Source organism: Onychomys torridus, chromosome 23 (genome assembly GCF_903995425.1).
Source record: "Onychomys torridus chromosome 23, mOncTor1.1, whole genome shotgun sequence".
Taxonomy (NCBI): Eukaryota; Metazoa; Chordata; class Mammalia; order Rodentia; family Cricetidae; genus Onychomys; species Onychomys torridus.
The window spans coordinates 23,664,860-23,691,357 of record NC_050465.1 but is presented as its reverse complement, the minus strand read 5'-3'; the positions used below and the strand labels follow the sequence as shown (position 1 = coordinate 23,691,357).

The following is a 26,498-nucleotide window of genomic DNA, read 5'->3' as shown; positions in this document are numbered from 1 at the left end:
TACCTGCTCCAGTGCCACTGTCCCAGTTCCCTGGGGGCCCGGGCTCCCCACCTTCACTCTCTGTGTACAGCAGGGCACCTCTGCCTCCTGGGCCTCATCACCTGTCTCTCCCTCCCTCCCTCCCTCCCTCCCTCCCTCTCCTTTCTTCTTCTTCTTCTTCTTCTTCTTCTTCTTCTTCTTCTTCTTCTTCTTCTTCTTCTTCTTCTTCTTCTTTTCTCTTTCTCTCTCTCTCTCTCTCTCTCTCTCTCTCTCTCTCTCTCTCTCTCTCTCTCTCTCTCTCACAATGCCAGGTAATCTCCTGAGGAAAAAGTCTTCATCCAGATCTTAAAAACATCCAAAAGCCTTTTTCAGAATTATTAGTACTTCCTTTCCCTAAAAGTAAATTGTATGTTGAATTTTAACAAAACCTGTAGGCTTTGTTTGGCTACAGATTTTGCAAATGTAAGTGGTGAAATGTTTACATACCATAGAATAATACGGAAGGCCTTCCTTTTCATTTTCCCATTCAAAGACCCTTTCTCCTACCAATGTGTGAAATTGGGGACCACTGCTCAATGACAGTGAACGCTCTGAGGGAAGAAACAGTTACAATTTGCCACCTACCCCTCAAATGATAGCTGTGAGGTGGGTCTACTTTTCAAAGTAACAAGTACTTGGTGAAACATTATGGGGACCCAGGCCATAGCTGGCTCTGGAGAAAACCCACGATGTGTGAAGTTGTTATGTAGTCTTGTGTCCTTGGCTCAGATGCTAGGGCACATCCTTGGTCTGCATGTTGCACTGTGAGTCTGTACTGTTGGTCATGGTTCTGGGGAATCACCCTGGGTGCAGGAACTGACAGGTGTCTGTTTTCCATGTTCTTTGGAGCACACACTGTTCTGTGTTGCGTCCAAAAACTCGGCTTTGTTTTGGAAGGGCTCTGAGCAAGTTAATCGTAGGCATGAGACAGCAGTCTGGGGGACTAAGAAGGATGACTCTGCCTGGGCTTTTCTACCAGCTTCCAACTTTACCCGACTCACGTCTCCCCGTGACCTACTTTTGCTGGCTTCCTCTCTGGCACACAACACACATCTCTTCTGCAGTGGTCCGTTTCTTCCATCTTCCCGAATGATGGTGCTCCTCTCTTGCTGAGCCTGGAGATGTGAGCTGTATCGGGCTGCCTGGAAATCTACTGGAGACTGTGTTTCCACTCTGACTCTCTTGATTTTTTTGGGGGGGCAGAGTTTATTTGCCCCCCTTTTTTTGAAGGGTCCAATTGCAGAAAGCTGCTATGCTTAGCCAGCAGTACCCTGGATTTTTCGAAACACTGCTTCCCTCCCATGGAAAGCCTGCTTTTAAAGCAACTGCCATCTTTTATAGTTAATGAACTTTTAGGGAGAACTTGGTTGAGAGCAGGACAATTTATATGTGGTACTTTAAGTACCTTTTCAGCATGGAAGAGGTAAAAGTGCCTGCATATGGGCCAAACAAAACTCAGCCATGCCTGGGGTGGTGAATGTACACTCTACAGTGTATGAGGACAGGGCTGATCATTCATTCATTCATTCATTCACTCACCACACAGACATTGGCCAAACACCTACTCTAAGCATGAAACTTTGCTATGAAGATGTACAAAAATACTAAAAAAATTGTTAGATCTTATTCCAACAATCCCCCCCCCACCCGCCATGCCAAAAATCTTGTACTCTTATGCAGACTATGTGCCTGTCCCAGAGTGAGAAATACGGCTTCCACAGAAGATAATGTGTTCTCACACCCTCACCTCTAATGCAGCATTACAAAGCAATCACATTTATGACATGTAATATATTGCCATGTGTTCTTGCCTTTCCTTTCATAGCCACTGAATTGACTTCACAGCCTCCCCACATTTTGCAAACAGTGCTGTGGCAGAGACAGCTACAGTGACAACAGAGACAAAGCCGGTTCTGAGCTCTGTGGAGAGTGACAAAGGGCCTGAGCTGGCTTCTCTTCACAGGTAGCCTTATGTGGAGCAGAGGTCTCCCTCCCAGACCAGGGTGGAGACAAAGGGAATCTTCTCTCGATCCGGCTTCTGCTATAGATGCCCCATGCTAGATCTCACTGAATGGCACTTAACACAGGATGCCTGAGTTCATTGTAGCATACCTTGTCCCTGGGGACTCCCCTCTAACTTGTCCACTGGCAACAAAGCCCAGAAACAGCTGTCTTAATCCAGGTCAGACCTGGACTGCCTTTTCAAATAAACCCTCCTCGGTTGCCATTCTTGTTATGGTGTCCAGAGCAACCTCACATCCTGTTGATAATGGTACCTACTAGGAATGGTACTTACTGAATGCCCCCACCCCACCATGTGGACCCCTTGAGAGAACTGCCTTATTTTCAAAGACACAGAACATACCAGTAAACCCACATTTTACCAGTAAACCCACATTTTAAATCCACCAGAGATCACTCTTGAGGGTATATTTCGGTGTTGGGAAATGTGCATGGTGATTAGGGACCCCGAAGTAAGTCTCAGCTGTTCTTTTTCTCAAGTGCATCTTATTAGTAGCTGTCAAGGCTGGGCTTTTGCGAGTGACTCGGAGGGTATCTCTAGAATACATCGCTGGAAAGCATGGCTACAGGGCATCAGAAAAAGCCAGGGGCAGGGGTACCTGAGATAAGACACTTGGCCTCCCTGTGGCTTTTTCACTAATCTAAAGCCCTAATGTGTCTTCCTGCAGTGAGGGGCAGAGCACGCACATGCTCCATGACAGAGAATTCAGGGACTGGAATCACCTTCGTAACAGGCCTTTGTAGCACTTCAGCCTCCTACATTTTCTTTGAAGTATTCCCAATCATAATAAGATGGGACAGCCACTCCCTTTGTCTCCTCCAACCTTTTGCCTTTAAGTTCATTAAAGGCTAAACTTGAACAGACCAGAGCCCTCCTTCCCTGTCACCTCTCTACTGCCTCATGGTCCTGGCAGGGCTTCTGCTCTCTGGCTCCATCTCTCCTGGGAAGTAAACAAAAGCATTCCTTCCTCCGTTATAAGAGACACTTATGTACACAAGCTGGCAGATCTCACATCAGACTCTCTGGTCCCCAGACTGAGTCTCAGCACTACACATTTTACTTTTTAGGGTAATAACTCACAATATCTTGAAGGCCTGGGGCATTTCTCCCAAAGCCCATGACTTGCCTCCTCTCGGAGCCTTTGTCCTATGGACTACTGACCCCTGTGCAGGCCTGCCTCTCTGGAGCATTCTGGATCCTCAATTGACCCCCTTCTCAATTCTTGGTTCCTCAGAGGCTGTCTCTGGACATTGTGCTCTCAGGAAGCACTCCCCTCAAATCCTTGCCTACATCATCTAATGGCAATTCCTCACTTATCATCTATAACTATATCACTCCATGGACTCTCACCTTGAATTCTTCATGTCCCCTTAGAAAAGTCCCTTCAGTCTATTGCTACACTGCTCCTTCCTCCAAAAGCACCACCATTCTCTACTGTTCCAGAGACACTTCCTGGCCTTGCAGATCTCAGGCTATTATCCTAATGAAGCATTTAGTCCGGAGACTATAAAAGGAATCACATTCAGCTCACTTTATTCTTCATCTTTTGGGTCTTGTCTACTTCCCTGTGCATTGAGTCTGATTTTAAAGTAAGCACTGAAGTCAGATGTTTCTCACCACAAAACCCAGTCTAGAACCCCTGCCGTTCTGGGGGGGCTCCTAACCAACACAGTGGGCATCTTCCTCTCCTTGGTTTGGCTATCTCTGAAGAAAACCATCCCTGTCTCCTTGAATCATCCTGTTTGGTAAGTGACTTTGTGCCCAAGAACCAAGTAGACTACAGCTTCTGACTGAGCCCAGGCCGTCCTTTCTAGTCACCTTTTCACACAGCTACTCTTCCCTGTCCTGGGTTAGCTTCCTCTATATCCAGTGTGTGCATAGTAGAAAATGCCAGCTCAGGGCTGGGACTGACCACGTGGTCTAAGAAAGCCACTTAAGTTTTGGCCATCTCAATGTCTTCATCTTTGTGCCTTGCCATCATTATCCTAGTATACATTTTTTACCATGTGAGGGTCATGAGCTGAGGATCTATTGAGAGGGGATGAGCCAATTCCAGCCTTACTTTCCAAATGGAAGAACATTAAATGACTAGCTTAAAAGTAGTAAGGAACTGTTTGTCAATTGGAATTCCCCATTTGCTCAGTGCCCACTCACATATGATTTCATCATAAACACAGAAGGCTTTAAATTCAGTTGCCTTGATCATGAGCACACTTAGCAAACTTGCACAATTTTCCAAGAAGCCACAAACCCAGTTACTCTTTTAGGAACAGAACCCTGCTATTTTATTCTCTCCTGTATTCTCTAGCCCATCGATTCAACTCTCTACTACCAAGATAATATGGACCCACACTCCACAGAATGGAAAAGAGGTAGGTATGTAGACATGGCATGCTGAAGAACAATGGCAGCTCCCTCTGCCTATTACTAGAGGAACCTGGGAAAAATGAAATCCCAGGCTTTCAGACGAAGTCTCTGGGGAATAGCGCACAGGGCTTGCTCCAAGCTTCCCAAGTTTGCACAGCTGTGGGGGCAAGACTCTGAGAAAGAGAAGCCTAATCCATACCAAGGGAAGGTGATTGGACTAGGTGCTTGATGAACATTTTGGAGCTAATTTAGTTCCAGCTCTAGCTCGAGCCTCAGAGAAGACAAGGGCTGGCTAGGTTGAAAGAGCATCGTCTGAGGCCACCCATTACCATGACACCTTTATCAGCCAAACCATGTAAGGTGAACCTGTTAAACAGGAGGCATTGTTCCAGCACTATAGCAAGCAATGAGGCTTAACTGACCTATGCTGAAAAGCAATGTTGTAAGGCACGATCGTATTAAAAACCAATATTGTAAAATTGTACCTGACTCTCGCCACCATAAAACATCTTACCCAATGTTTTAAACAATAGATCCACTCAAAATCGACTCGAGGTTTACTAGTAATCTTACAGTATGGAGGACAAAACCATGGAAGCAGACACTTGCTCTGAAAGGGAGCACACAGGATTGCTCAGGGTCTAGCATGTCTGGGGCAGGGCAGTGCTTTCCCAAAGAAGAGGTCTCTAAGCACAGGAGCTCATGCTTTGCTGTTTCTCCATCAGAGCAGGGGTGTGGATTAGGAGGACTGGTTCCTCTGCTCTCCTTAGCATGGGGATGGTGACAAGACCCAGGAGTTGGTACTAGGATAAGGGCAGGGTGGGCAAAAGCAGCAGCAACAAGCCAGACAGTGGACTTCCCCAGTTTCTTCAAAGACATGACTGACTTCCTGCTCCGATTTGACGTTTAAGCTTTATAGAGAAGCTGCACAGTCTGAGACATGCAAGGAACATCTTCCCAGCTATTAGGAGACACCAGCAGTGGGCTGGTTTCTCTCCAGGGTCCCCAGTATGGTTCTTCTCACCTCATCCACTGTCCACCTGGCCACTTGGCTGGCTTGGATATCAGCCACACCCGGAAGCAGCTTGCGGTGCTGCTCCCAGCCCAGGGGGACGTCTCGGAAAGGGTGAGCCGACATGGACGTCACAAAGACTGACTGGGGAAGCACTCGCTGTGCCTGTTCAGCTGGGTATTCTGAAAGAGAGAGCAGCATGGAGTGAGTGGTGCACAGCCGCTGTAGGTTGGGGCGGCTGTGGTCTCTTTGGAGGATGGGTAAGATGCACACCCAATCAACACTGTTAGATGGCATAGCCTACTCCAGTTAACTAATTTAGGCCAGAAGACATGTAAAACTCATCATGGAAGGCCTAGGTGTGTCTGATCATTAGTTAAGTCCAGATACTCTCTGTGAGGTTATGCTTGATGGCAGGTAAAGTGCTAGGTTATCCCTGGCTTTCTTTCCCCTTTCTACACCAAGAGTCAGATGAAGTACAGAGCCATAAAGAATGTGAATATTGGGCCGACAGGCATACTGAACCATCTGGGATCTATGTGTACACAAAGAGCAATTTCCTCCTAGAAGCCACTTCCTATACCGATAAAGACAGAACAAGCCCAGGTTCACATCTGTCTCCCTAAATTCCCTTGTGATGCTGAGTAAAACATAAGAAGGTTCCCATGATGAGGTGTGTGGCATCAGCTCATGCTGTACAGTCAGGCGATACAGAGTGACCTCATGTGGAGCGATGCTGAAGCAGGCCTTCAGGGAGAAAATCCTCAGCTAAAATGTGACTTCTCAGTTAAGACGTTCTTAAGTGGCATGCACCTTCTTTATTAAGCTGAAACTCTGAATGGCTCCCCATTCCAAGGCATGAGAGACAGTGGCTGCAGCTTGTTCAAGACTGGCTGCTTGCACCACAATGAGCCCCATCAAATCTGGAGGCACTGCAGCCTTGCTCATAAATACTGCCACACTAGTGGGATCTCCTTTCAGAATGTCGGTCGGGTCTGATAGGTCAGTCATGTAATCCTAGCCTTAGGGCATGAATGGGGGCAGAAACTTCTTGTTTGGGGCCAATGTCAGCTCCATAGCATGTTCCTGACTGGCCTTGGGCTACACCGTAAGACTCTCTCAAACCACAGAATAAAGTGTCTCTACTCTTGCATTCTATCCCAACAGTTAAGATGGAGCCTGGAGCAGGGGAGGTGCTTAGGGGGTGAGGGAGATAGAGTAACACAGATGGTAAAGGCTTGTAAACAAGAGAACCTGAGTTTGATTTCTAGACCCATGAGAAAGAGCTGGGCATGGTGGCATGTGTTTGCAATCACAGTGCTGGGAAGTGGGGGCAGGAGATCCTGGGGCTCATGGCTCAGCCTGTCTAGGACAATTGGTGAGCTCCAGGCTCATATCTCAAAGCACCAGAGATCCTATCTCAAAGGAAGTAGACAGTATTTGAAGATGACATTCAAGGTTGTTGTCTTATCTCCATGCACACACACTCATGTGCGTGCACACATACACACACACACACACACACACACACACACACACACACACACACTGAATGCATGTTACCACCCACATACATACACACATGCCCATACACCTGTACACACAAGAACAGACACACACAGACACATGAACACACACAATGTGTACCCCATGAGCACACACATGCACATGTATAGACACCCCCACACCCACACATACATAAACAAACACACATATAATAAATGTGAAGGCCTGATGACATTGCCTTGGATCTCCAAATGGATAAGGAGCAAAAACATTAGAGATGTCTGCACAAAACTCTGCCTCTGTCATGAAATCCTTGAAGACACTTTCAGTTCACATTAGCTAACTGAAATCTACTGAGACTTTAAAAGACAGATCACAATGGAAATGTTTCTCGCCTTCTAAATGCTTCCTTTCCCAAAGCAAGAGGCAGGTTAAGCTGAAGTAGCCAATAACTGAGCCTATTAGTGTGGTTTACATCTTATATTTTGTTAAGAATCTGGAAAATCATCATGCAAGTATTCCCACCTCTTTATTATAGTTTTTAGTGCAAGGGGCTGACATGTACTTTCCATGGTCAGTCACATACCTGTTTAGAATCAGGAAGGCTCTAAATGGTGAGCAAGCTGTCCATCACTGGGCTTTTCTGTATGGTGCTACTCTTCTGGATTAGAGCAGACATCCTCATATTTACTAACGCTTGCTGCCTGCCCAGATAAAAAGACAGCCAAATTGCAGGCTTCTTCCTAATTCTTATGCCCCAGTTGCAACCAGTGGCAAATTCATCTCTAACTGCCGATTGTCCAAGCTGACCTTTTTAGTATGTAAATAGGTTATCATCTCTCTCCATGTAGTTCAGCCAACAGTATGTTAGACTGCAGGTTCTGATGGGAGACTTCTCATCTTCTTGGAAAGGCCAGTATGTTGACAAATGGGAATTTTCTTTAATGAAGTTGTCTGGTGGCACAAGACCATGTACAAAAGAAGGCCCCGAAGTCATGGCATTATGTGCTACTGTGTAGTTCCAGAAATGCAGACATCATAGACTAGGAGTTAAAGCTCCATATTTGGGATGAAGACTAGAGCCAAAGACTAAATGCAAGCTTTTTTCCCCCTAGAAAGCAGAATTGGTTGTCTTACTGAAAAGAATGGACTTAAAAATAAACACAGATATATCACAAATGTATGTGGATCTCATTATTCATCAATTGAGTAAATTAATCAAGTACCATTTCTGATATATAGAGGACTCTGAAAAGACACAGTGAGTTGTATGTTTTAAAGGTACGATATTTGTGTTTCACAAATAAATATGGAAGGCAGTAAGAACAGAAAAGAATCTGTGTGTTTCCAAGGAAGAATATTTTTGCACAGTTCAGCTTTGGAAGTGGCTGTGTATTTGGAGTGCTAAGGCTTACTCTTGGAAGCACACCTAACTTGTGGCTGACGGCATGTGAACAGTACTGGGGTTTCTCAGCCCACTGATGGCAGTTGTCGGGTTGGTTATGGGCTCTGAAAGGTGGTGGAGAATAACTCCCATCAGCTTAAGGAGAAAGACAGCCTTGAGTTAAGAAGGTAGAGGGTGCCAGCTCTACACGGTATACTTGATGTTATCTACTGATTGTGAACAAAGTGGTAAACCCATATCAAAGCAAGGGACTCATCTGAAGATGAGTGAAATGTATGTTACTGGAAATTGAGAAGAACAAAATTTAATCTGAAAGTTCATGAAAGCTGTGGGAATGACGTGGGATGCCACAGAAGGTCCTAACATGGATAGTAGAGCAAGTCCTACAGCAACCTATGGGGTGGACAGTCCCTACCCAGAGTCCAGAACTTCCAGCGGGATAGGGTTGTGTTTATTGACTTACAACCTTAAGTTCTGAGGAATGTTTGCCAAAGGCAACATTTTCCCCTCTCACTACTGTCAATTACATCATGATTGAGTTTTTCATGTTTACTAATTCCAATGCATCCAGATTTTCCCATACTTAAAATGGGGTAATAAATAGAATTATATCTCTTTGAACTTTTCTGATTAGATCAGCTCCTGGTACAGAATGAGTGCTCGAATAAGATATATGGGCTTTTACAGTGGTAATAGTGAATATAGAGACATATAACATTCCCAAGGCCAGTCTGGCTAGGTTCTAATCCTCTGAAGATTGAAATCCAGACACATTCAGAACCTTGAGGCCTGTGTTTAGATTTCACATCTATGTGATCCTGGGAATGGCAGTGTGGTGGTCACCAATATGGAATGAAACATGGCGGTAGTTGCTGTCAAGGTAGAATGGGAATTTGTTCCCCAGGCAAAGGGGAAAGGATTCATGGCAACCACCTTGACACTGCTAAAATGCACTTAGCCTAGGGGTTTGGGGATTATGTGACTTTTAAAACTAGGGTGATTTGCATTATTTTAAATTATGTGCATAAAGTTAAACTTTTGAAAAAAATCTACTTGAAGATTATACGCATATTCAAGATGTGAACATACTGATTTTAACTTCCTCTTAAGCCCAGTATTACTCATCCCATAAAAGATACTCCATATATATCCCACAGTGCTCTAAAGATCATAAGGCATTACTGGAAATATGAGCAGTCATGCTGCATATAACTATGCTTCTGTCATCAATGGGCCATATAGATCACCATTTTCACACAAGAATATCATGGAGCTGGAAAGTTCCTACTGCCTACTATTTTTATTATGCCTTTTGTACGGTCAGTTAGTAAATACTGCTGTGTTACCATTGCATATAATATTTTATATAGTTTACATGTACAGCCTAGAGTAAATCAGGTCACACCACACAGCTTAGATGTATAGCTAGCTCATCTAGGAAAGTGTAGGTCACTCTGTGATGGGTGCACAATGACAAGATCACTGACCTGTGCAGCTTGCAGAATTTATCTGTTATTAATTGGCACATGAATGCACTGTTCCCAGAAGTCATCTCTTCAACCCCAAAGCAGCTTGACCATTCTGTCTGGAGGCACCTTGGGCATTTACCATGAAGAGAGCAGAAAGGTTCATTTGCCTGCTTTATCCAAGGGGTTGGGCATCCCAGCTGCTTCCACCTATCAGGGCTGAGATCTGGGCTGCTTCTCAGTTACAAGGTCTCACTGCTGCCGCCACTCTTACCCAGCTCCCTGGAGAAGTCAGCCAAGGAAATTCTGCCTGCAAAAGCAGCCTCCTGCAAGAGGTCTCAACATCCTAATTAATCAAAATGTCCCCTCTCCCAGAAAGTGAAACGAATGTGTAATCCTGGCTTTGCCTTTGACACCAGCGTGTAAGAGACAATAATCAAAACTACCTCTGCATTTAGAACACTTTCTCCTTTCAGAAAACACAGGACATAATCTCTGCAGTTGCCTCAGTCAATTGCCATTTGTAGAAAAATTTGGAAAAAAATCTTTACAGTTTCCCTTCCTTTTTCAAATTGGCATTTACAATTTAAAAATATAACAATGTGTTTAATGGTTTTGTAAAGACGTTTAAAGATTTGGAACACTCTCAAGGTTCCCAGGCCCATCCATTCAGCTCCACCTCTCACCTCAGGGTCCACCATCTCTCATCCCAGGGTCCACACTGCCCCTGGACCAGAGTGCCGGAAGGACTGGCTGTGCTCTCCACTCTTCAGAACCGTGCAGGAAGGAGCGTTCTATGGAAGCATGCTGAGGCATTACGTGTCCTTCAGAGGCAACAACCATCACCCTGGGAGAGACACAGTCTCAGAAAACTCCAACCACGGGTCAGAGGGGGCTCGTCTTCCCAAGAGTTCAAGGGAATAGCCAGACTGGCCAGTTGTGCATGGCGTGGGATGTGGGGACTGCCTTCCCAGAAGCTCCACAGGCTGTTTGTCTTTGAAAAAAAATCTAGAGTCCAAGGATTTTAACTTGTCTGAAAATAGCATGAAAGTAGGTCCCGCTTCCTTCGCAGCCCTCTCACTGTTCCTTCCCCCTCTGCTCTACCCCACAGGAGGAAGAGAAATCCTTTATGGAAATGCCCTTTCAAAATATGGCTGCTTCTTCAGAAAAGCCACACACAACAAAACCCGAAGCGAGTGAGTCATCAGTGGTAAACGAGTCTGCTGAGTGGGCCTCCAGCTATTTTTAATCCACTAAAAACGGAGACCCATTTCACAATAACCTTCTCTTCAATGAAAAAGGGAGCAATTCTAGCATGTTCTGTGCTTCACAGAAAGGAAATTAAAAAAAAAATTAAAGTTGCAATTGGCCTTGAAATTCAGTTATGTTCATTTCCCATCCACATATAATCTGTGACTGTCTCTGGCCCAGTCCAGTCTCTAACAGGGACAGAGGGTTACTGTTTGTGGCACTTTGCTCCCTTTGGACCTGCTGCTGGATTGGAAAGGCAACTTGCTGGGCTGGCTTTCTCCTTCCTAAGACTGGTCATGTCTTGGATTTGCTGGCCTATCCTGTCTGTCTTACAGCATCTTCACTCCCATTCCCTCCTCTGCTTTGTGCCTCAATACAAAGGGCAGAATAGACCAAGAGAAACACAAACACGATCCACAAGACAATGGCTGTGTCTGTGTGGGAGCATGAGCTTGGCAAGAGCAGTCATTAATGGAGCGCACACTCAGCACATGCTGTTTCTCAGATGCCCGTTGTAGTGTGACTCATACACGCCATGCCTGCGTTCCATACCTCAGGCCCTTACTGCTTTGGATTCTAATACTGGTGTCGACCCAGGCAGCACCTTGAGGTGGTAGCTGCCAGTCACCCCTCACAATCAGCCACTTCACTGTAGTTGATTTTTACATAAATGTGATGATGAAGGACAGAAAGTCCGTGGGGTTTTTGAGGCTCTGCACTGGACTACCAAGAGAACCAGGAGCTGGGCCCTGCCTGCTAGGGTAGCCAGAAGACACACATGGCTTTAGAACATTCGCAATGTGGAGTGCAATTTGTGATGTGCTATAGTATATCTGGAGTTTTGATGACATAGTATTAAAAAGAACATAAATATGTATCCTTTTAAAATATTTAAATACTGAAAGGATGTTTGCAATATATTGATTTAAATAAAATATGCTGCTAAAATTAATTTGACTTCCTTCCTTCCTTCTTTCCTTCCTTCCCTCTTTCTTTCCTTCCTTTCTTCCTCCCTTCCTTCCCTCCCTCTTTCTTTCCTCCTCCCTCCCTCCCTCCCTCCCTCCCTTCCTTCCTTCCTTCCTTCCTTTTTTCCTTCCTTGCTTCCTTCCCTCCCTCCCTCCTTCCTTCCTTCCTTCCTCAAACATGACCACTACAACTAGCACTCTCTTTTTGTTTGGGTGGTCCAAGTCTGGTAGGAGCTATGACATGTCTTCTGTTGAGACCCAGGTTGGCTTGGAAATGGAACACAGTAATGTTATTCTTGCTACATTGATGACCATAGGCTTGAGGTAGTCTGTGTTCCACCTAGTTCCAGCTGCAGAAATGGCGGAAGACATGGAGATATGAGACTATGGTCAGTCTAGATGGGTAACGAGCTGGAGAGAGATGGTCAGAGCTCTTGTCTCGGCTGCAACATTGAGTAAGGTGTTTCTCTGGCACACAGTGGATAGTGACTTTGGGATTAATGAAATGCTGATGAATGAAGAAAGCAGGAATTTTTTTTCACTAACTACAAAAAAGTGGCTGTGAAAACTAGGTTAGGAACCATTCAGATTTAGAGCTGCTTTCTCTGAGTGTTGCACTCCACCCCAAACTACAGATAGGAGGTTGGACAGCTCTGTTGCCTTCCTTCTACCCTGGGAGTGGAATACTGTAAAGAAGGATTCTAGGGAATGGGAGCATTGGTGTCTCAGGTCCTGTCTCCATCTTCCCAGCATTCTTTCTCAGTCGGTCTGAAAGAGTTCGGCCTACATAAGGCTCCAGCTTTATAGTTCTGCTCCCATCTCTGTCTCTTGAGACGAGGAGAAGGGGATGCCCGGTTCATGCCTCACTCCTCCTTGAAGGCTTCCTTCCTTACCAAGCCAACGATTCCTGTCACTGTCCTCTTGAGGATCCTCACAGCAACATCTCTGAACCAGAGACCTTTCCTGATGGGCTTTTCTACAACTGCACAGGATCTCCGCCTCTGAGCTCAGAGACCCTTCCATGTAGGTGGCCCAGCTCTTCACAGTTTACTCAGTCATACTGGGCTGTGTGGATGCTTCTGCCACGGCCTCAGTCTCTTCTCCCACTAATCTCCATCTTTGCCAATTCTGAGGGAACATAAGCATTTCCTCTCTCTTTCAGAGGCTGCCTCCAAACTAGCTGATGTGTGGGACACAGTCTTCCTGGCATCCCTTGCTTCCTCCACACAAGCTCTTTTGAAGAGAGAGCCAAACTCAGCTGAATCCTGATGGAAGCAGTCACTCAAACAAGGTGTCACATGATGAACTTCCTAGGGCAGCAGGTTCAGGCCCTGGGTATTCAGCTTCAACTCTTGAGGTCGACTTTTAGTTCCTTCTTTTGGTCCTATATCAGCAAATAACCTTTAAGGAGGTCCCTGATCCCAGGGGGTCTTCCCTAAGGCTTCTTTGATGCAGAAGCCTGGAGCTGTTCTAGCTCAAGCCTCAACGCTCTCCGGCCTTTTCTCTGTCCATTGGGTTGTAACTGCTACCTCCCCAGGTGACCCCCACAGGACCCTGCCACTGACTACCCTGCTTATTCTTTGGTCTCTTTTGGTGGCATCTATGTTCAGAGGCTGCCTTGGAGGCTTGTGGCACAGACCTGAGCTGGTGACCACATTCCAGGTGCTCCATGCACAGTGTGACTGTAGAGCCATCTGGGACGTTCTGTTGCAGAGGCAGACAATGCAGAGCAATTGCTAGTAGCTCTATGCCAGCACAAACAATGACTCTCTATCCTGTGCTCTCTCATTTGCCTAGAGTGTTCATTGCTGAAAAGGCCAGGGATTGTTTATGACATGAAATCAAACTCACCCCTCAATTTGCTATTGGAGAGAAAATATCCCTTCACTTCATTTTTTTTTTTTTTTTAAAGAACGCAGGAAAAGTCCACATTGACTTTTGATGTTAGTCATCCCATAAGACTTTGGTGCAATGTATTTTCTGATGGCTAAAGGCTGACCTTTCCGTTTAATATCTGCTTTGCACAGCTTGAGACATTATTAATGAACTTCTTTGATTGAATATTACAATCCAATTGTCCAGCATGTATTTATGTATCTTCTGCAACACCGACCTTTGTGTGAAAAGGTGAGACTATAATTGAATAATCACTGGTGCCAACTTGATCAGGGGACCAGAGTGGCTCTTTGTACATCGTCATTATTCCCCTCACCAGTGACTTCTTACCCTGATCCACAAACACTGGAGAAGAGGACTAAGATGTGCAACTCCTGCATCCATAGGTCTGAACAGTTTCAGCATTTGACACATCTGTCACGGTACTTTCCGTGAAGTCTGGTAGGTCTGTGTCTCAAGGATACAGTGCCAACTGGAGAAAGTTGAGCAAGCAGAATTGGAATTCGACTCAGGGTCTCCGCAATAGGATGCTCTTGCCTTCCAACTGTGAGTCTCACATATCCCTATCTAAATGGTATGAAGCTGGAGTAACAATCTGAGAGTGTCACCTCTCCTTTAAGAAGGGAATTCTGTGTCGTAATCTGAAGCAGCAGAATTCCAGACAGGTACTTGCAGAGAGTATCAGGTTGTTTTGGGTTAATTTTTGTTTTGTCTTTTTTTTTTTTTACTCAAAACAACCATATTCCAGGATGCTCCCATGATGGACAGAAGTGGCTGAAGGGGCAGTGAAGGCAATGGAGAAAGAGTGGTAGGCAGTGCCTGTCTGCTGAAAGGAGGCAGAGGCTCCCCAGCTGCTGTGCCTGCCCCTCTGGGGGATGGGGCCTTGCCTTACCCTTCTCATCCAGCCTTGGCACACAGAGCCACTTCCTCCCTGGCAGCAAACTCAGCACAGATGATGATTCTCACTGGGAGCCCAGAGCTCCCCCATCACAGTCATGATGACGACGTGTCCCCAGACAGAAGCAGTGAAGTCAGCTTTTGGTCCAAGTGGCTTCTTCTCCATAGGTCTTGGGAGCCACCTGTTTTCACAGGTACAGGTGTGCCCTCTGCCCTGCACACAGCTCTTCCCATCTGAAAGTGGCTCAATTAGGTATTTGAAAAACCGACATCATATCTACTGGTTTATTTTAATAAAAATGCATGATAGTCCTATTAACTTTGACATGTTAATTGCTCACAAAAAACTTCAGTGTAACATTTCTGGCCCCAAAGCCCATGTCTGTCTGGTGGTGGGGCTTACTAGAAGCCAGGGTACCCACTTAGGTACATATCATACTTTCCTGTGATCTGTTAAGAACTTAGGAATAATAAGGTTGTAGACTTTTTTCATAGGCCTTTTTGGGGCTGTTTGAGTAAAGAAGCCCTTGGCCATTTTTTTCTTGCAAGAGTTCTGTTTCTTCATGGTGTTTTTCCTGATTTGCAGAAATGCCAGACACACAGAGGCTGTTCCTCCAGTGAGCTTGGTCTTGGCTGGTTTTTGCTTTTTACTGTATCCACAAGGACTAGTGAGGGCAAGGCCAGTGCCTGCCATCTGCATCTGGTTCTGACCCTAACACCCTGCAGCTTAGCTGTGATGAGCCTCTTCTCTTGTTTTCCAGGTTCTCTTCAGCTTGGTGCAAATGGATCAAATGTGTGGCTCCTGCATGCTGGTGTGAGCCAACCTCACCACCTCTTAGCCCTACTGCCCTCTGGGTTCCTCAGGCTGGTCATACCTTCTGCTAATTACAGAAGATGTGGCAAGTGCTGAAGATAAAAAATATTAGACAGAACTGAAAATAAAATTGACTGGTCTTTTGAGCAGATGCATTCTTTTAAATTTTATAGACTTTAGCTTACTCTATGCATTCTGGTTTCTGGTTCAAGCCTATTCAGAAACCTTGTTTTACCCTTGTGAAGCTATTCCATTCATATTTTTCCCTTCTAGATAAATAACATCAGATGTCAATATGCACAAATAGTATGTTTGACCTTTTCCAACTTATCAGCATTCAAGAAAACATAAAATGTTAAATGTATTCTCACTAAAAAAAAAAAAAAAAAAAAAAAAAAGGAAAGAAAAAAACCCTAAAATAATGAAATATTTAAATGGTAGAATCAGGTTAAACACTAATAAGGAAGCAGAGGGATTACACTGACATGGACCAGCCACACACCACATTTCACATCCTTATTTAAAAAGTAGGATCCAGTTGATGCTGGAGACATCACTTTCACCCATCTGAATGTGACTCACAAGGTAGTCACACCTGCAAGATGCCCATCCCTTGAGTCTCAGCCCTGACCCCACCCCACTTTTCTTATCCTAGGTAGCCTAGCCCAAGCTTTGCAGTCCTGACTATTCAGGCTTGCTGAGCAAGGCACACACACAGTGGCGGCTTTTGTCTCTTCCTGATGGCATATTAGCATAGTCACCCAGAGTTTGCATAAAATTCACATCTAACTAGAATTCCATGTGGAAGCATGGATCCTGGGGAACCACTAAAGTCATTCAAAGACCTGGACTCCATGACCTACAAAAGGGACACAAAAAATGTCCCCCATAAATCTACAATGTGTGTTAGGAGGTACACCCAGGGCAACAGAGCTCAGAAGAATGAAGTTTATAACCAGAGTAGATTTCCAGCACATATTTATTAAAGGTATTAGTTCTACACATTTACACTATCTCCAAGAACCACCGCATAACACAGAAGAGTAAAAGGGAAGGGAATAGGCAGGAAGGACGAGAGGCACACTCCAACACCTAAGTAGGCTGCGGCAGGAGCATCATGAGTTGCTAGCAGTATAAGACAAATATTGACGCTCACTCTCAAAAAAAGAAATCTACCTTTGAATGAACATCATTGTATTATTAAATATAACTACCAACTAACTACCTCTTCATAGCTACTTTAAACTTATCATATCAGATATTCAAGTGACAACCACAGGGTAACTGAGGACATGGGCTGAAGCTTTGAGCCCTCAGTAGAAACGTGAGTATTTCTCTAGGTCTTTCACTTCCACACTTGACAGGAAGATGAAAAGCTGGTGAGGCAGTGCCTCGGGAGCGTCAAGATGTCCTATCAGAAGGGAACATGGTGCCATAAATTAAGGCCTTCATTGCCCACGTGAGGGGGACTCCTTGCTTGTAATGATACAGTAAGCTTGTTTCTCTAGCGAATGATACTTGTATTCAAACCCCGCTTTCCACGGCTGTTGAAAATAACTGCATTTAGAATTGGTAATTTTCTCTGCATGCTTACTTTCCCTGGGAAGATACCATGGAAGTGAAGTCTCAGATGGAGTTACATTTTAGTGAGGAGGGCATACTGAAGGACCAACCACCCCACACACAGGCTAAACAGGTCTCTGTTAAAGAATTATTAAAAAACAAAACAAAACAAAAAAACTTGCAAGCATCAACACCTAAGGCAACATGAAGACTCCTAATTGTTAGTTTTAAAAGACAAGCTGCTACTATTTATGTGTGTGTGGGGGGGGGTGGGAATTTAATAAAAACAGAGTTAGAGAGTGAAGGAATTTCATTAAATCTCTTGTTTGCAGAAGAGTGAGTCAGGTGTGTTGCCATGACGCTTTTAAAACACTGCTGGTTAGGATGGTAAAGATTTAGAACCATTCCTTGGAGCTCTTGATAGTGCATTTGAAAGAGGCAGTGCTGAGGAAAAGGCTGAGGAGTGACAGAAATGAGAGCAGCGTGTTTCTGTGGCTGGGTGTTACCTCCTACTTCCCAAATAACTGGGGGAGGGGGTGGTCAGTTATCCAGGGAATAAAGCAGCCTCTCATTTTCAATCTCCCTTCAGGCTGATAGTCTTGGAGTACACCTTCCTCAATTTCATTCAACCCTGGGACAGTGGGACCATCTGAATGTTTTTAAATGCCATTGATGAGCAGGACTTCGGGGATAGAGAGATAAGCACTCGTGTCCCTGTGCTGATGCAGAGTCTATGACTCATCACTCTGCAGACCAAAGCTTCTCTTTCACGGCTGTCTCTTGTCCCAAAGGTAGGATCATATAAGAATCGACAGTTAAAGAAAACATGTATGTGATAAGGGACCTTTATGTGACGGAATATTCCAGGGAAAGGCTCCTTCAGACATATTGCAGCAAATTCTGGTTCAGACTTTGGCTGGAACAGGAGTCTGTATATCTAGCTTTGGCTGCTTCTGTCCTGATTTCTTTCTTGGGGACATTCTAGGATCATTTGCATTGCGAGTGGAATGGAACCTTGTTTCTGAATTCCTCCTGCAATTCAGTTTTCTTGAATCCTGGATAATGATCTAGGTGTCTCTAGGAGGTCTTTCCTGTGGGAGATGCTAGATCATTGGTTAAAATCATCCTGGTGGAGTTTAGGGAGATATATTTTAAAAACCGCAGCTTGGTCTTCATGCCATCCTGTTTTAATGATGGCAAAGCATCACTCATTCCCTCAACCTTGTTCTCTTTTCTTGCATTTTCACAGAATAGCACCCTGGGAAAAAGGAACAATTTAATGATTGCTCGTACCCACTGGCTGAATCTAAGCAGAATATTTATAAGCTGCTCTGAAATTTAAGTGAAAAAACTCTTCACTACTCCAGGTTTGAATGAGAGAGCTAGGTTTATGGTGAAGACACAAAGGAGAACACAAGCTGGGGAAAAAGTACATGATGACTTGAACCCAAGGCAGTCATGCTGAAGAGCACTGGAGGGGACCTGGGGGAAGACAGAGGACAATTCTCCCAAGGCTGACCTGAATAGCCATGGAGGCCAAATAGGTGAAGGATGGGTTAGAGCGCTGGGAAGCTCTGATACTGTTCCCAGTGCCTTTTTGTCTGTATTTGGCCAAGGGGGCTCATCCCAAACAGGCCATCTCTAAAGCTGGCATTTGCTGTTTGTCAGAGGCCATTGGAAGAATTTTCAAGGAAGACAAAGGTCACAGAAAAAGAGGAAGTTTTCCTGAAATCTCCTAGGAGGCAGCAGAGTTGGAATTCAGAGAGAGGCCTTGTGGCTGTAGGTATGTGAGCCTCATGCCAGTATTGCTTTTATTACAGAATTAGACATTTATATTACAGGAATATTGTTCACAAATAGGGAAAACTTGGTATAGAGCTGAGAGCTAAGGGAATTCTTCATCTTCCCAGGAGTTACAAAATCTTCAGATGTGATCTGACTAGGGTGTTCTACCAGAGGACATAGGACCAGGAAGAAGTATGAGAAGCAGAGAGCAGAGTATGTGAAAAGGAGGTCCTGGAGAGGGGAGAATTCAAAAGGTCCGTGGTCTAGTTACAGTTGGTGGGATCAGTTTGAGATATGATGTTGAGGATCCAGGAAGGGTACTGAGCTTATGTGTCCACAGAGGGCAGCCAAGGATGCAACAGTTACCTCCACCAACATTTATTTTCTGTGCTTCCTTCAAAGCCAGGGAATTGGGGAACTCCCAGATGGAGCAGACGGATCTCTCCTTCCTGCTGTCAGGCTCCAGGTAAGCAAGTCTGCAGGGGTTTCTGGCAGAGCAGCTGTCTCTCTACTTGCAAGAGGCACTGGGTAGGGGAAGCTCTGAGGACCCCAGTGTTCCTCTTCTTCCTACCGCACTTGACTTCCCTGGGGGAGGGTAAAGTGTGCCCTGAAAAGGGAGGGAGCCAGGAGAATGGAGGGTATTCTGAGAAGACCTTATTCTCGAAAGTAGATGACATGTAAGATTGAACAAATCCATGTTGATCTGAACACATCTGCAGCATGCCTTTCCCCATGCTCTGGAGCATGGGGATGTACTCAGAAACAACCCCAAAGGGACCAAGGAGTCAGCTGCATGTTGGCTGTCTATCTTTAGCATCCACCCACAATGGGCAGGACAGATTAGTGCAATTCCCAAGCCTCACCTGGGCCTTGGTTCCACCCCCTCTCTGTGTTCAGCAGTGACTATAAATGATGCCCTCTACTCTCCTTCCTGACATTTACCTCATTCAGATTGCCTCTTAGTAAGACTTATAAAACAAACAAAAATTACTTTAAAAAAAGTAGGTTAGTGGAAAGGGGAGAAACAGAACTTCTGAAAAAAAAAATTCTCCCCCAGAGCAGGATTTGAGATATAGCGAGAACTGATAAAGTAGGCCATTCAACCTATTACACTGTTATTTTCTCTGGCAAGAGACTGTTTGCTGGATTTGCATTCAGTTTCATTTTGAGATTTAATTTTTTTTTTTTTTTTTGCTTAAAAAGAGGAAAAATTTCCATTAGCTATAAATTTTACTCTGACCCAGGGACATAGCCAATGAATATTATAGTCAACCATTAGACATGATCATATTAAACTACTCAACATTGCCAGCTAATAGAAATAATTGTTGTTTCTGCACAAAGCTATGGTACAGCTTCCTCTGGTGCTTGTCGGACCCCTAATCAAGATCTCCCTGAAATGGCAGAGACTTCAGTAAGGACATTCACAAACTGCATCAAGTCCTGGCACTGGGTGGTGGGTGGTGTGTTAGGCTGTGGTACCAGCAGAATTCCACCTCTAAGGACATCCTTGAATGGCACAAATGGCTGCATTTCAACACTCAGAGTAATTACCTTAAAGTAATTAAAACACCAGTAGGATTTTAAGGTGTGTGCCAATAGACCAGGCAATAAAAGACATTCTACAGTTGTGGGAGGGGCCTGAGTGGTAGTGCACAATGACTGTGATATCTTCCATTTTTAAAAGAAATACAGATGGTGTATTATATTTAGCTTAAGTCAGCATTAGAAATGAAAATCAAAGAACTAGCTTCTATAAAGTGTTTTTAAGGTAATCTTGCTTACATGACTTATTTGTTTGTTCCACTATTTCTATAGATAAAAGAGTAATCCTTACATTACTGAACCCAAGGATTGGTCACCGCTGCCCACAGCAATGAGGCTTCAACATAAATCTTATTGATGTGCAGATATGTAGGTATATGTACACATTTTAAAAATCACTTTGACATGTCATAGTTTTTGTAAGTGGGGCAGAGGGTTAGATCATTGGTTATCAAGTTGGATTGCAGTCACTTGTAGATTGTATTGGTTGATAGGTTCCAATGTCTCAGTCAAGGGTCCTGTCCCTGTCCTTACTAACCATTATTTACTCCTTCTCTCCTCCCAGGGAGTAGTATGGAGGTGAAAGTCCTGGGCGGGGGAGGGGAGTTTGGTAACTAGAGGAGAGCAAAGAACTAGAAAAGAGCCAACATGGCTGAACCTCGAGGATTCCCCTTCCTCATGTGGGTTCTGCAGGGCACATTCTGAAGAGAGTGAGGTTGGGCCAGGAGAAAACTGAAGGCAAAGTATATATTTATAAGAACCCCCAGCTCCAGTTACTGTAGTCAGGAGCATGCATCTAGGACAGCTCAGTTTTCAATAGAATGTAGAAATCTGCTTTGAATGGGGGTGGGGCAGGATCTCTTGGTTTATAAATGTTTGTGATGAATTAAAATTTTATGAAAATTGTCTTGGTCAAATAATCACATGTGATTACATACCCTACAATGCGCCAGTGAACATTGGCTGAGTAATCATGCTACTGTGCTTACAAACACAAGACAAATATTTGCAGAAGGCTACATGAGCAATGTCTGGAAAATCACTTTTTATGTATTGGATCATTTGATGCTTAGTAATTTTTTTTCAGGATACATCAATAAAACATACACTAAAAAGTTGGTGGAATGAAGGGCAATATGCTCCATAAGAATAGACCTGCTTTAAAATAAACAGAAGCAAGACTCACAGTCTACTTTTGCATCCAGCTACCCTTCTATGAGTGTGAAGCTGCTTTTGAGGCCATGCTGGGGCACACTTCCCAACCAGCTCTCAACACACCCTTCTTTGAGGATCTGCTTCAAGCCCAGTCTCTGGTGTTGGGAGCTGGTTCTATGGTGCTCATAAGTTCTCTAGTGATGCTAAGTTACTGTCCATACACCCTGGAGGGCAGTGCCTTGGAGAACAATCCCCCAGAGGGCAGCATCATGGAGGGCTGTGGCAACCTAGAGGGTGGCAAACCAGAAAGGCCGCGCTCTAAAGGACAACACCCTGGTCACCTGGCACACACTAGAAACATCAGAGATGGCAGGATGAGTGGCAGAGGGAATGAATAGATTTGGATATCTTGGGACCATCACCAGAAGGTACAATGGCAAGACAAGGAAACACTGGCTTTATAGTCCAGTGGGGGAAAAGACACTTCATCAAGCAGCAAGCAGTAAGTCAACCATGCAGTCTCCCTGTAGGGACTTAGGAAAATGTTGAGGCTGCTGAGAGCAAGGTTAAGTCAAAGAGAGACATGGAAAGACTGGGCAAAGATGCTGTTAAAATGGCTGAGGGGGTCCTCTGCCAGGGCCCCCTGTTGGGAACTATAGGGAAGTCACAGCCTTTGTGTACTGTTAACTTGCCATTCCTTTGACAGGAGACAAATCTCCAAGAACAGCAACCACCATTGCACTATTCTTGCTCAAGTGCCTTGGTATAGATTTCTGAGAGCCTTTAGTTGAAAGGATTCAGGGAAGAATCTGAAGAAAACTGAAGTACAAAGAGGCAGTGTGTGGTATGCTATTATCTCAGAAGGGAAACTCTGGGATGTACTGAAACTAGGTTGTAGACAGGGATGCCTTATCTTTAATAAAATGGAGCAGCTTCCCCTCTGAGCAAATGGAATTTAGATGCAAAGTCAGAATCACCTGTTACAATATGGAAAAAAAAGGGCTGGTGTAGGCAAAGGCTAATCTATACTCCCAACACCCACAGTTATTAATTTTGCTCATGTGCATGGATAGCAATCAATCACACTTATGAAATAAGAATAAGTTAAGGCTGAGATATGACCAACCCAGGACAGAGTCCTGTGTCTAAGTAGGACAGGGAGATTGCACAGCAACATAGCATCCAAGCATTGAACACGTATGCCATTTAGCATTGTCTGACACGCCATCTTTAGGAAGGTCCTGACTTCTTTGTGCTTCCTTGGCTGGAAATAATAAAGATGCCTGACATACTTTTCCATAATAGTGCATGTTTCTGCCATGAGGGTTCATTCTGTTTTGCCTGAAGCTCATTGATGTGAACTGAGAAAACAGTATATCTAGGGCCATGGATCCGAGTTCCAGTTTCATTAATCAGAGTCAAGCTGTGTGACCCCCGACACATGGCTTAACTTCTGTGAGTCCTTAATTTCTTCCTCTGTAAAAGGTCTCATTTTAGATGGCAAAGATAAACATAACTCTCTATAGAGAGTTGGGATGAATTCTAGGCCATGAAAGCCTAGCAGACACCTGGACCCCCTTGTGATGCAGGTTTTGGTTGTTTTATTCCACACAGATTGTTGCAGTGTTCACCAAGGGTGCCTAGATGTGCTAATAGTAATGAGTCCTGTATGTGAAGAGTACACAACAGTTGTACAAAGCAACTTGAACCTATGTTTGGAAAAATACCATATTTTTCTCTCTCTGAATTTCCTCATCTATATCTCCACCTTTTTGCTTTCCTCCTGGGCCTCTTCATCCCTAACCACAGCAGCTTCTCTCCATCCCTGCATCTGCTCTTTGATTGGTTGTTTCCTCCTTGTGGTGGTTTGAACAAAAATGCCTACCCCAATAGGCTTGTACATTTGAATACTGGGTCCCCAGCTGGTTGCGCTTTGGGGGAAGGACTGGAGATATGGCCTCATTGGAAGAGGTGTGTCACTGGAGACAGGATGGGCTTTGAGTTTTCAAGACTAGTGTGATTCCCAGTTAACTCTCTCTCTATATATGTGTGGCTTAAGAGGTGTAAACTCTGAATTCCTGCTCTAGCTCTATGGCTGCCTACCTGCTGCCATGCTTCCTGCAAGATGACCATAGACTCTTAACTCTCTAGAGCTGTATGTCCCAAGTTAAACGTTTCCTTTTGTAAATTCCTTTGTCATGGTGTTTTGTCATCCCAATAGAAAAGTGACTAAAAGTGTCCTCGGTGATCTTCCCTCTTCTAGAGGAGGAGTCGCTGATCACACAGACAGGTCTCTGTGACTCCAGGTCCTGTCCACATCACGCTATCCATTTTCCATGTTGCCTTTGTCACAAGACGCAGTTAAAAATATGCTTGTTTATCTATAGACCTACTAGACAGCACCCATTCCTAGCCTAATGCCCTGCACACAGGAGAGAATTAGTGGATACATACTAAACAAATGAATGGATGGGCACCAAGCTTCTTCAGGGCAGTGTCTTTTATAAATCCCTCAAAATTTATAGGGCATTGTTATTAATAAACACAGTTTTGTTAGGTTACTTTAAATGATTTTCTATAATTCATACAGCAAGATAGTTATCTGACACCCAGCATTTTTGTCTGTTCTAGAACCATCAAAGACCTTATGTAATACTCTTCCCACATTAGCTTTGACCAGAGCAGGGGAATAGGACCCTGCACACTAGGTTTTGACAAGGCATCTGCTCATCTAGTGCCTACCAGGTACTTGAGGTACAAAGGACAGGCTCATTTTTGTCCTTATGATCTTATGGCCCAGTAGAAAATGCAGGATGAAAGGATTAGTCGTAGAAATATAATAAATGCAAAGGAAGAATCATGACTGAACTCCAAAGAAGAGAGGAAATATTGCCCAAAGGATGGCTTCCTCAATCTGGATCTCAGATGAATGGAAGCTTACCTTATGATGGGACTTGGCACCTTCAAGGCAGAAGAACACCTCCCTGAGTAGTTATGGTAGCCAAGAGGTATACCCAAGGCAAGGAGGATACTTGGGAAGTGTGAAACATGAGACTGGAGGGTGGGTGGCTGGGTGTAGACCATGGAATCTCGAGAGCACACTATAAACATTGGGAACACAGCCATCAATCTCATGGGAAGTGTGGTAGAGCTTGAAGCATAAGGAAATCTAAGGGATTTGGGCTCTGGAAAAATCACTCTGGGGAATGAGGATGTAGAAGTACAGTTGGGAAACCAACTGTGTCTTAAGGTTCTGGGAAGCCCACACCACTGGCCTAGGGCCTTTTATATGTATTGGGCTTCCATCAGGGTATATGGGACAAGAAGCCTGTGGACCCATCTTTCCACACAACATCTATGCTTCCATCCAAAATATCCTAAAGGTATTACAGCTTTTCAAATGGAGAGAATGTTCCAGATATAGATGTTCTGAGCAAACAGGCTCAGAATAGTACCTTTTCTCTATATAGTAAATAAACAAGACTGTTCAGAATCATGGAATTTGAAAGAATATGTCCATACTGAAAGAATTTTTGTTTATAAACTAAACCCGGACGAGCTCATCTATACCCTTAGACAAACCTTACCTTATGTAAGTTCATTATCTCAGGAGTTGTGTTACAGTGACAGAAAGCTGACTGATATAAGGCTTTACCTAAATATGTCTAGGGATGGTAGTTGAATTTCTCTTCAGCAGGAGTCAATCTGCCTTCTGAAATGTCCTCTATCTATTAGGATGAGTTATGTGTCTTGGATTAGGCTTAAAGTAGTTAACTTCCTCATCTACATACAAAAAAAATCATAACATTGTGCTTCACATTTAGATCCTCGTATTTATATACCTTTATGTGCATTCTATCATTATTCAGCTTTAATAGCTCCCAGACCAAGACAAGCCTCTTTATCATTAATTATGAGTGACTTGGATTTTGTTGTTGCAGCAAGAGCACACATCCAGGAATCGGATGCTCTCTGAAGTGTGCTCAACGCTTAATGTTCAATGTGGTTGGGGAACAGCATGCTCAGAGAGCAGCTAGTGCACACGGTACACCCAGATGCCGAGCAGGTTTGATGCAAGGGTCTGGAAACCACTGTCTGTGCCTTGTATATATGCAACCATGCCATGCAGGGCTAAGCAAGGTAACGATGCAATCAAGGGTTTGGGAAATAGCACAGCAGTCGGCCCCTGGATTTGATTAAAGCAAAACTTCTTATCACATGTGTCCCACTGCACTGTGATGCTGGTTTCAGCTTTACTCCTAAGGAGAGCAAGGGCTAAAACCTGGACATATTTTAAAATTAAATCCAGGACATCACAGAGAGACTATTTTTGAAGTTATTTACAAGATGGCCTGTTGAGCCAGGCAGCTACCACTCATAGAAACAAAACAGTTGAAATATTCAACTTAAAAAGGAAGGAACATTTATTTTACTTCATGATTTCAGAAGGTTCCATGTGAAATGTTTTGGCCCCATGGCCATTGGCTTATGGATTCACAGGACATGGGAAAGTGCTAGATATGGCCAGGAGGAAGCAGAAAAAGAAAAGTAAGGGCCTGTGGCCCAGTGTTTCTTTCCAAGGGGACAACCCTAATGACCTTATCTCCTTTCATTATGTGACATCTCCCTGAATGGTTCATCACCTCCCAAAATAGCACAATGGGCTAGGGATGAAAGCTTACCATGTGGGCCTTTGGGCAACATTCCAGGTCCAGATTCAAACTATAATTTTTTTAAAATATGAATGTTTCATTTGTGGAGATAAGGAAAACAGAAATTCAGAATTCAGCTATGCTTATGGCAGACAGAACACATTGTGGAGTCATTTCT

At 44.3% G+C, this 26,498-nt stretch overlaps 1 protein-coding gene across 2 annotated transcripts in view; it reads right to left on the bottom strand.

Annotated features, from left to right (window-relative positions):
* LOC118572905 (lethal(3)malignant brain tumor-like protein 4) overlaps positions 1 to 26,498 on the bottom strand; it is a 106,838-nt gene that overhangs the window by 6,555 nt on the left and 73,785 nt on the right. For both annotated transcript variants that reach the window (XM_036172729.1, XM_036172728.1), the window contains exon 2: positions 5,433 to 5,602. In XM_036172729.1, the coding sequence (XP_036028622.1) occupies positions 5,433 to 5,546 (114 nt within the window). In that variant the 5' untranslated portion in view covers positions 5,547 to 5,602. The remainder of the gene's footprint in view (positions 1 to 5,432; positions 5,603 to 26,498) is intronic.